Here is an 11,246-nt window from a genome sequence, read left to right on the forward strand (position 1 = left end):
GTTATTAAAATGGTACATTTAGATGTCATTGTCATTTGAATTACAGTGGTTTTAAGTACTTTTACTCAAGTACTAAACTTAAGTACAAATCTGAGATACTTTATTTCCATTTTCACTTCTTATTCTGATTAATAATACAAAATATAAACAATTAGGAGGTTATATTATAGATTAAGCTAACAATTTATTGATCCCCTCCTAAATGTTACACACTGGACCTTTAAGTAGACCTTTATTTTGATAAATGGTTTGATGCTCATTACTTGCAGCCTTTCCACACTGTGCTATGTTACGTTTACATAAGTGTATTTGCCCTCTCTCTGTCACATGTGGGGATAAAGTGTGAGTGTTATCAGGCTAGCTCTATCAGATTAACAAACACTGCTGTATCTTCCACTCAGCCCCCTCATCTCCTTCTGGCTTTCTTTCTTTCTTTCTTTATTTTTTATTTCCGTCTCAGCTGCTTCAGACCCACTGTGCCAATCCCTCTCAACAGTTTTTATTGTTATGCAGATGAAGTCCAGTTAACTCGCCTCCGTAAATCCAAATGGGATGAAAGCTATTTCAGAGGAAATCTGCCTTCATGTTGGAGCCGGCCTTAAACAGCCCAACTCCCCGCTGCCTTAACAAGGCCCATCACTGCTACATAAATAGGTACCTGTGACTGGATCAGGTGATGTTTCGGGGCATCTGGGGAGGATGTGAACATCAAAAGTTTGTAGTTTGTTGCTGAACCTTGTCAAACATCAAGTGAGCATATTAAAGAGAGTCTGCTGGCAGATCTGGGACAGTTTGGGGAAGATAGAGGGGGAAAAAAAGGCATTTTTATTGCAGTATTAATTGTTTGTGATAATGTTTTTTTTATGCTAATCCAAGCAGCTCTCTATTGCTCTCTGGTGGTCGGGTCGTATATCGCAGTTTCACATTTGTATGTTGCCTTTATGTGATATTAAAGAGCAAATATTAAGATTATTGATAAAGCAGAGGTGTTGTGTTTACATAATACAAGTGCTGCTAAATACATCAGGATAATGTATATTTTATGTAAAAGTAAATGTACTTTCCAGCACTGAAAGTTAAAAATACAACAATGTAAAAATACTCTATTACAAGTAAAAGTTCTGCATCTAGATTTAAGTAAAAGTCTTATTAGCAAAAAGTACTCTCAGTGTCATTATACACAGTATATAACGTGTGAGAAGGATTTTAATGCTGGCCATGGTTGAGCTAATTTTAAGTACTTTATATGATAATTATCAATTAATCTGTCTCTTACTTTCTTGATTAATTGATTTGATTCTAGAAAATGGTGGAAAAAAGTGAAACAAGTGTCTTGTTTTTCAGTTTATAGTAATTAGAGATCAGGAAAACTGAAAATATTCACAACTGAGAAGCATTTTCAGTCAATAATTGACTACTATATATGTTGTTTGACAGTTTAATCTATAAAAACAGATCATATTTTCTATGTTGAGCTCATGTTTTGGATGTAAAATATGAATCGTCAAAGTAAAGAGCGACTAAAGTGGAGCAGAAGTTTAAAGCAGCAGAAAATGGGAAGTTGTACTCGAGGACTAACGCAGTACTCATCGAATTCCTTATAATCGGCTCAGTTCATCCGATATCTCGTACACAGTTCTGCTTTGTAAACAAGCTCCATCGTAACAGTTGCAACGTATGGCTACTAACAATGTACGCAGTGTATTTGCATTGGAAATCTCTTAATGCTCGTTTACTCCGACCTCTAGTACCTCTCAGTTCATCTCTTGCTCAACGGCGAGAACAACACAGTCTCTGTTGAAATGTAAACAAACACAAACACCAACATCAGCGCTTCAGTGGTGGAAGAAGTATTCGGATCTTTTACGTAAAGGTCCGAAAGTCTCATAATGTTACGTAAAAAAAGGTCCAGTGTGTCACATTTAGGAGGATCTGGAGTCCTAAATGCCACAAACTGGACTTTTAGAGCAGCAACAAGAATCTTTAAATGTGTTGATTCTGGCGCCCCCTGTGGACAAACGTGGTAGTGTTTCTACCGCCTTGTTTCATTGATTTCAAGGGGAATCTAAAGAAGAATATCTATATAAAAACAGCAAATCTTCTTGCTTATAGTCTTGTTTTTTTATGTAGGTCAGAATTATCTGAGCATCTCTACACCACTGTTGCTGTGACGCTGTAAAGTGTTTATCTTATTTAATCTTATTTTGTAGTAAATAGCAATTATATGTCAAATATATGTACTGAAATTTTAAAAAAGTACAATATTTCCTTCTAAAATGTGGCAATAAAAAGCAGCGTAAAATGTAAATACTGCACACAAGTAGAGTCAGACTTCGGTACTTTACATATTCCACCACTGTTAATTGGTTAATGTGAAGAAAACCCAAAGAAATAAAATAATTAATAATAAGTCAGTGAATTGGGACAAAAAAGAGGTTTTATTCCAACTAAAGATGTTACGTTCCCTGAGAAGAAGTGTTACACAGTTATCATCTACAAACTGTAGACTGGTCACAAATTAAAAAATCATCGCATTTAGCAGCTATGTTCACAGTTTCCTAATTATCATGTGATGTGCAACATGAGTGTTTTTAGTGGGAATAATGAGAAAACTCAAAAGGCCTGTCCTACTTTTATATTTCCTTCCCCAGCCTTTATAGCACACAGTTTTTTTTTCATTATAACAGGCTCAGGCCCTAATCTCCTCGAGAAGTGCCCACTGTGCCATCCAGTATTTTACCCCTTTCATTTTCCAATGCGTCAAAACTTCAAATCCCTCTTTCTCCCTCTTCCACACATTACCTACACAAAGTCACAAGTCCCAAAGGTGCTTTGATTGTAATGAGCTGCTGAGCGAGAGAGCTTAACTCGCTGTTCATGTCTGAATTTTTTATCCACACAGTTTGACAACTTTTAATGTTTCTGCTGTTCGAGGCAAAAGATTAATTCAAATGTTCACTCGGAGGAAGAGGCAGCAGCTGTCTGACTAACAGTGAAACTTGGTTTAAAGGGATACTCCACCCTGTAAACTAAATTATATGACTGTACTGTCATGAAACAGAGATGGTTCAAGGCCAGTGCTGACTCCACGTCATAACATTTAGTTTATAAAAACAGTGTTAACACCCTCTAATCAACAGAGGGCGGCCCACCTCCCCCAGCGTCTGCACTGAGTGGGAGTCTTTGTGCATCAGGTCCGTTTAAAGATAAATACGAACTCACATCATTTAAGTGTTCAGAACATAATGAGGACAGCTCAGCCTCTTGGTGCTAAATGCAGGAAAAGCAGAAAGCGCCGACAATCTGAAGCTGACAGCAGGTGAAACTCCTTCTTCTTGACACCTTGGACCCAATATTGCCTCTTTCTTTTTCTACTTTCGAGTGAGAGGACCATAAAGTCATTCTCACTGCGTGATGACTCCATCTCGTATTGTGAACTTTTGCAACAAACAAACAAAACGCTTCGTCTTCAGCGTGCAAAGTTTTAACGATTTTAATCGGTTGAAGGGTTAAAAAGCGCATTCGAAAAATCTGGACTTGGTGTGCAAAGGCTTTGAAACCGCTGAGCACATTTTCAATTGTATACTGATTGAGACACATCATTCACAGGAGTTTATGCTAGTTTTTGCTAACCCTCTACTTATTATTTTTCTATTTTGGTGCAGTGGTTCGGACTTGTGCTTTTAGGCGGCTGTAGAAGCACCACCAGACTGCAATCTTTACCTCGATCCCACGCACAGACAATACCCCCAAAGACACACATACCATAGAGTTAGCCTCTTTGAGCCTTTAGCTCAGCTACAACACAGATACCACACAGAAACCTTCCATGAATGTGCTTCTAGTGACTGTAAAAGCTCCAGCAGACTCTTCTGTGTGTCCAACGCGGACCCGGAGAGTCTGACAGCAGCTTGCTCATTAGCTCTGACTACCAACTCGCTGTTACCGCTACTCCGCTGTGGTCAGTCTGTCGGTGTCGAGGCCACGCCCCCTAAAGTCACTGTCCTTTGCAGGTCTTTGATTTGCTGAGAGGGAGGTCAGACTAGCAGACTCAAAGGGTGTAAGTTAGTTAGGAAGTGACAAACTTGTTGCTGCTTTTTAGACGCTTGTTTCCCACATCCCTGAGCTTCACTCCCAGCCTGAGTTCCTTTCCTAACCGCTCACATTTTAGTGATGTCCACAGAGTCGTGAATGTCAATCACCTGGAACCCCATGTTGTCGATCCCCAACTTCTCCTGTTTACTGTGGTTTTCTTGGTTGTGGCTGTTGTGGTTTCTCTGCTCTGAGTCCGTCTCGAAGCAGCGGACGCAGTGTGGTGTGGTGACCCGAACGCTTTTGGAAAAGTTTGAGAAATCCACGCGATACTTTCCCGTCTTTGTGCGGGAGATGATGGGCAGGAAACTGTGTCCCCATTGAATCTCCTGTGGGATGTAGGAGGTGCGAACCTGACAGAAGGAGCTGGTGGACTCGGCCGTACCGTCCAGAAAGACCACCAACTCAAAGTCCTGCTGGTGAAGAGAGTCAGCTGACAGCTCGTAGAACGGGCTCGATCTATCAATCACGTGGTAAAGGGTCAGAGGGCAAACAAAAAACAAGTTATCCTTGCCGGCGTCAACCATAAAGTCAATGTCCACCTGATCCAGGATGATGGTCTCTCCATCTGGTGTGGTTGTGGTCCTAAGCAGCTTGCCGTAGATCTGGCTGCCGATTAATAAGGTCTTCCGAAGGTTGGCCACTCTGATCAGAAGACACAGACTTCCTTTCTTCAAGCAGATCACAGCTGTGTTGCTGAAGGTGACCGTCTTTGACCTTTTTTTGGGCAAGGAGATCTTGGCCAAGATGACACCGCACATGAAACAATTGATGAAGACGCCGATTAGTGACTGGATGATGATGAGAGCCACGGTGCCGGCACAGTGCCCGGTCAACGCCCTGCCGCCGTACCCAATCGTCGTCTGGGTCTCCAAGGAGTAGAGGAACGCCGTTGTGAGGCCGTTGACATTGTCTACACACTGGACGTGTCCATCTGTGCGGTTCTGTCCCGTCAGATCCCCGTTGCTCTTGGCGATCCAGTACCACAGCAGGCTGAAGATGAACCAGCTGCCCGTGAACGAACCCACAAACAGGAGGAGAACAAAGCGCCAGCGGATCTCCACAAACGTGGTCCAGAAGTCCACCAGGTACGCAAAGTGGTTACTGTATTCAATGTTGCCGAACTCGATGTTGCAGTGCCCGTCTTTGGTGACCAGGCGAGTTTTGCAGCTTCGGTGTCCAGCTGGCTGGATGTGACCCTGGAGCAGCTGGATCATCCTGGAGCTGGAGAGAGCAAACGCAACATTAGTACAAAGCTGCGTCCAAGTATTTTGGAGCAGGAACTCACCTTCTACCGAAATCTACAAACAGACTGAATGCAGAATCTGTAGACAAGGAACCAAGAAAGATTTCATTGGAAGTGTTCTGGTTTCCGATTGTAAGTAAGTAATATTGACCAATCATGTTTGAGTAAGCTTTGGTTGCATCGGCCATCGGCTAGTGACAGCATTTGTGTTTATAGAGATTATCTGAAATGTGTCTTTCTGGTCATTCTCGTGTATCAATCTCACATTTCTAATTGAACGGCAGAGGAAGTCTTGGCCTGGATATCCTTTTTCCGGCTGGCCAGAAATACCAAAGCATCGCGCCCGGAGACTAAATCGTCAACAGGTAAGCCTAAACCATGGATTCCAAGATAGTCTTATACAACATAAGTAAAGTCAAACATCCCCAAATCACACATTTGATGTACAGGTATTGAAGGACACCCGCTATCCTTAAACTCTATCTTCCAAACCGAACAACAGCGAGTTAAATCCCACACGAACTACTTAAAATGCAAGTTGAATATCGTGACATATTTGTTATTTTATTATTTTAAATGAACAGGACACATTAGTTTGCTGTGTTGTGTCTTATTTACTGTAAAGTAAAAGTATTGTGTTTGTAGCCTGATATGTGTTTTTCCTCTGCACCATAGAGCTCTATTGTTTTCCAGAAACAATTAAAAACACATTAATGAGCCCACGTTTCTTAATTAACTGCAAATCCTCAGCAGAGCATTAAATGTGTATTAATCTGCGTCTGAAAATAGTCCCCAACAAATACACTCTTTATTCCTGTTTTACTGAAACCTGGAGTGTCCAGTTGCCCTTTTTTTGAAAATGAAAATGAAAATGATTTATGACCTGTTTTATCTGTAACTAACTATCACCTTTTTGACTTCAGTTCAGTGCTACAGTGTTTCTGATTTGTTTTCAGGCAAACCGTAGATCTATTTGGTTGTACATGTCAGTCAGAGCACGCAATTAAACAAGTATGTCTGTTCAGTAGAGGCACCACAACAGGATAGTCCTATAGGCACAAACAATGCATTATTCATTTATTTGAGTTATTGTACCTGTTTGTACTGTGCAGTATGCACCACGTGGTTCACTTTGAGCCTTACATAACAGCCGCTCATTAGACTCAAGGTTATGATTCAAGAAACTAGTTTGTTTTGAATAAAGAAATGGTACTAAAACAACAGTTGTCAACAGTTTGTGATCATTGTTCATTGATTATAATTAACATGCTAATGGTCTTCATTAAATACATGTTTTGTTACTTTGACAACACAAAAACTAACTGCTAAACTGCCTGTGTGTTGTTGTTTTGTTATTGTATCACTTTAGTTGTTGTTATATAGTTTGCCAGGCCCCTTATTGTATATTCTGTTACAGACAACAGTGAGAAAACTAAAGAAAGTAACATCTTCACAATTTAAAAAGATGCTGAAGTAACTTTCCTTCTGAGCTGCAGTAAAAACTATACTGTATGTATTAGACATTAGACTCATCTATAAAGCACCAAAACACACTCAATAAGTGAATCATTCATCCACTCTCAGTTCTGTAAAAAAAAAAAAAAAAAAAAAAGAAAGTTTTGTTTTCGACATACCTGCTAAGTGAGACCATGGGCCCAGACTGCTCACTGGATCTCCGCTGGAACTTGAGACTTTCTTTTAGCGAGTGGCCATGGAGGCGTTGGAAAGATTTTAATCCACAGTGAAATTTCCTAATCCCAGCCACATGCCACCATGTACACTGGCTTCATAGAGACAGAGGAGCCAGCCAGAGATCTCCCAGTGGGCGTCAGTTCTCTCTGACTGGCAGAGCGACTTCCCTTATCGCTCCACCTAAAAAAGTCTAATAACGCAACCAGTTGCTTCATCAGCACTGGGTGGATGAAGGCTGAATTTCTGACCAGCATGAAGAGTTTTTCTGGAAAAGTCCTCAGCGCTTTAGAGTGCCAGAAGGTGCATCTATTGAAGGGGCCAAAGTGGCCGGTGCTGCACCCATGCTGTTATTGTTTTCAGCCCTGAGAACATTTGGGATTTGCGTCGGGCCTCACAAAGAAATCCCTCAATTGCATTTCCCCTGGTTCCCCCTCCCCCCTCTTCGAAAAAACCTGCAAAGCTGCCTCACATTTGCATCAAAATGAAGAGGCCGCGGGGACAAAGTGTCTTTGCCGTATTCTCCTGGCTGTAGCGGGACCATTTTCATATTTGAAAAGCATATTTTCCTGATTTGTTATGATATGAAAGAGGTCTAAGATGCCCCTGAGCAATGGATACAGATGCCATTAGCTGCATGCAAATGAAGGGAGCGGGAGGTGGTTGAAGATGCAGATGGTGTTCCTGCTGTATTGATTCAACTGCAGAGACCCTGCAGGAATCTTAAAGGCTACTGTAGTAACCTTCTGCCATAACACAGTCAGTGGTCTTCAGTCAGGTGTGCAGCTGCATCTACACAAGTGTTTTAAAGCACCAGCAAAATAACAGCTGGTACCGAGCTGCACATAAAACACAGTGCAGATTCATTAAAGGAAGAGAGTAACGCTGCATTATGCACTAACTCCACAACATGTAAGACATTTTCACTTCATTATGTAACAGTCTGCCACAGCATGAAGGCAACGTGTAATACATTTCCCCGCTGTTTTATGATGAATAATTACATTTTGTGGTGTGTTCAAATATAGCTTTTTACATTCATGTAATCAATACAACATAAGATCGCTGCATTCACTCAGTAAGGGGAAAAAACTAAACAAACATCCAAAACAAGAATGCTCCTCCTGTTCTAACAAATACGTAAACTATTCATAATATAATATATTACCTGCAATAAATGCAAAATAAAACATCCAACAACAACCTCTACAGGTCACAATCTGCATCGTCCACAGCAGATGAAAATATAATAATATGTTGCAGTATGACATAATGCAGTGATCATTTGCCTTTTTTATCGGGCCCCCATTGGCAGTAAAGTGCGTAACAATGCTGTGTTTTATGAACAAATCTTTCTAATTAATGAATAAGATACAAAGTTTAGCTCAGATTTTAAGTGCAGAGCTCCTATTTATCCATCTCCTCACAAACCTGGACCAGAAAGAACGTGAGGTAATGTTGAGCGTGATTCCCTTTTCTCTCCATCGCAAAAACACAAGAAGAGTTTATTAACGTTCGCCTCACCAGAGCCGTTCGAAAGGCAGAGGAGAGGAGTCATCAGTAGTTTATACATGTAGATCTTATGGCAATTTATTATGTGTGTTTACACGTTTGGGTCCCAGGGAGACACCACATTTCTCTTTTGGGTCTCAAGCTGAAGAAGTCTGGGATAACTACTAATAACCAACCAAAATTGATTTCTTAATCTGTACAAATTAGTTTAATAGTTAACCTAAATTCCCAAAGTTGACTCTGCTCTTAGTCTAAATAAAAGCAGTTACAAGAAACTCTGGGACTTGACAGATGCCGACCTGGGAAAAACTCCTTCACGCCTTTATTTTGTAGCAGGGTCGACCGCTGCAGTGGACTCAATGGACAAAATGTGGGTCATGTGTCACTTCAAGTACATTCAATATATGATTTGAATATTTTGCTCAGTCTTTGTTTAACGTTGGTAAAGGGGCTTTTTTTTTTGCAGATCTACTTTCACATTCACGTCAAAAATAAAGACGGGACTTTTATTCTTCTATTAAAACTATTGAAGTGCCGACTGACTGTATTCTTTAAGTTTCATTCTGACTGGGTTTTTTTTTTTTTTTTTTAGCTGGTGTGCTGCATTTTTGCAACAGGAAGTTATCGTCAAGGATGTGGAGGCGGCTGGTGTCACTATTACCTGATCTGTGGAGGCGGCAGGTGGTTCAGAAACCCCTCTGTAGTTGCAAGAAGAAAACCACAAAACGACTAGCATCATCGAGCTGAGCAAACCATGCAACATGTTTTACAATTGAGCAGAATCCAAAATAAGTATGATGTGGTTTGATGGGGGGACTTTTACTTTTTACTCCACTATTATCATCAACCAGCCGTAGCTGCTGGTTACTTTCCATATTATTTTACATATAATATGAGATATAGACCAGCTCTATGTAAAGTAGTTAAAAGAAGCTCCACCTGGACCAGCTACATTGCGACGTCACCCGTTGGCTTGGCGTATTGGTCGTTGCTGTGACGGTTTGTCGGAGGCGACGTACCGTGAGTTGATCCGCTCTCATTGGCTGCGCAGTTTCAACTTGTCCGTAGCAGGAAACAATGGCTAAAATATGTTTCTGATGGATTTGAAGAGAGAAATAGTCAACGCGGTAACAGAATCTGGATCCATATTTGATCAGCACTGCCTAGTTTGACAGTTTGATCTGAGTTTCAAGTTTCACAAGGTAGCTCCGCCCTAATGCATACCCTGCTTTATGGTCTGTTTTACTCTAAATGAGACCATCATTTACTAAATGAACATCATGCTGTATGGAAGAAGACTTGAAACTAGTGATTGAGACCATAAACTCATTAGGAAACTGTTTACTGAGCTCATAAATCAACTGAGAAGTCGACTCATTTCCTCATTAGACTCAATACACTTCGGCGTTGGATTCACTTCACAGACCCAGAAGCTCTGTTCATAATATAAACTGTAAATGGTCCTGACCAAACAGCTACATAGCAATTTTACTCTTCAGTTTTTGTATGGATTAACAAAAACAAGATACAGAAGCTTTGTAAAAGTTAATATTGGGTAAATGTTGTATAACCTCACAGGTAAAACCAACAGACACCATCATTTAATATGCATACACGTCATTAACCTGCACTTAATAAAGCATTAATATTATAAGCGTGTCCGGGTCTTGAATTAGTATTATTGATGAACTGTCAGTTATAATACCTAAGATATTTTCACTGCTGTGACATTTTCATATTAAGATTTTTAAAAAAGAGAGTTTTTAAATAGATTTTGAATAAACAAATTGATTCTTGGTACATTCTTTAATTCAAACCCTCATCTGTTCTCTCATCTTCTTCTTCGTCATCTAGCTTTGACATCCAAATTACATTTTGCTTTAAATGTGTCAGGTGGGATGATGATGCTCCATGGCCGGTTACTTGATATGAAAATATAAAAAAACAGATATGGCTCCATCTGGTGCACAACACCCCAAAATACTTTTAATGTTATATATTGTATATTGCTCCATTTGCAGCAGCCAGGTATGGAAGCAAAGAAAGGCTGTAAGGAGCACCCGAGTACCTATTCGTAAAATATAATCACTGATGAAAACTTTATGTTGTGATTTAAATACAGCTGAATTTACAGCATTCACGAATCTATCCAAATTTATCTGCTTTGCCTTCCCCGCTTTCAGAATTTCTCCCCAAACGTTTTTAGAAAATCAAATAAGTAAAATATGACAAACCTCTTTCTTCTTTCTCCTGTAAATGTTTAATCAGAGCTACCCTTAAAAATCTAATAATCCAGTTTTATTTGAATTGTGTAAATATAAACAGAAAAAGGAGAATCTGTTTCTGTGTTCTGTTTATAAAACAAACAGTAAAAACCTAAACTGACCGTAAAATTTCACTTTCAAAACACGTATATATAGAAAATTTGTATTTCAAAGTAAAATATGCTTATAGTGTTTTTTATAGATTAGATTTCAAAATTAAAGAACCAGTGTGCAGGATTTAGTGGCAATCTAGTGGTGAAGTTGCAGGCGGGCTCATTTTAAGGTAACAAAAACACTTTAAATTCTTATTTTCAGGTGATTATACTTTAATAAAAACATATCTATGAATATTATATTCATATTCTGACAATAGATCCTCCTAAATGTTACACACTGGACCTTTAAGTATTCAGTTTCTTATAAAAATGTTTTAAAAAAACAGT

The 11,246-nt window shown here is 39.7% G+C and overlaps 1 protein-coding gene and 2 long non-coding RNA genes across 3 annotated transcripts; 2 read left to right on the top strand and 1 right to left on the bottom strand.

Moving 5' to 3' along the window:
• Positions 1 to 2,419: 2,419 nt before the first annotated feature.
• On the bottom strand, positions 2,420 to 7,192 carry LOC127363851 (ATP-sensitive inward rectifier potassium channel 1-like). Its single transcript, XM_051400808.1, has 2 exons — positions 6,973 to 7,192; positions 2,420 to 5,316 (listed from the first exon to the last, which is right to left on the bottom strand). The coding sequence occupies exons 1-2, from the start codon at positions 6,987 to 6,989 to the stop codon at positions 4,161 to 4,163; spliced, it is 1,173 nt and encodes a 390-aa protein (XP_051256768.1). The 5' UTR covers positions 6,990 to 7,192; the 3' UTR covers positions 2,420 to 4,160.
• Positions 5,310 to 10,193, top strand: LOC127363853 (uncharacterized). Its single transcript, XR_007884947.1, has 2 exons — positions 5,310 to 5,703; positions 9,132 to 10,193. It is a non-coding gene; the product is annotated as an uncharacterized LOC127363853 (long non-coding RNA).
• Positions 10,194 to 10,488: 295 nt separating this feature from the next.
• Positions 10,489 to 11,221, top strand: LOC127363852 (uncharacterized). The gene is made up of 2 exons (XR_007884946.1): positions 10,489 to 10,926; positions 11,177 to 11,221. It is a non-coding gene; the product is annotated as an uncharacterized LOC127363852 (long non-coding RNA).
• Positions 11,222 to 11,246: the final 25 nt, after the last annotated feature.

Source organism: Dicentrarchus labrax, unplaced genomic scaffold, assembly GCF_905237075.1.
Source record: "Dicentrarchus labrax unplaced genomic scaffold, dlabrax2021, whole genome shotgun sequence".
Lineage (NCBI taxonomy): Eukaryota > Metazoa > Chordata > Actinopteri > Moronidae > Dicentrarchus > Dicentrarchus labrax.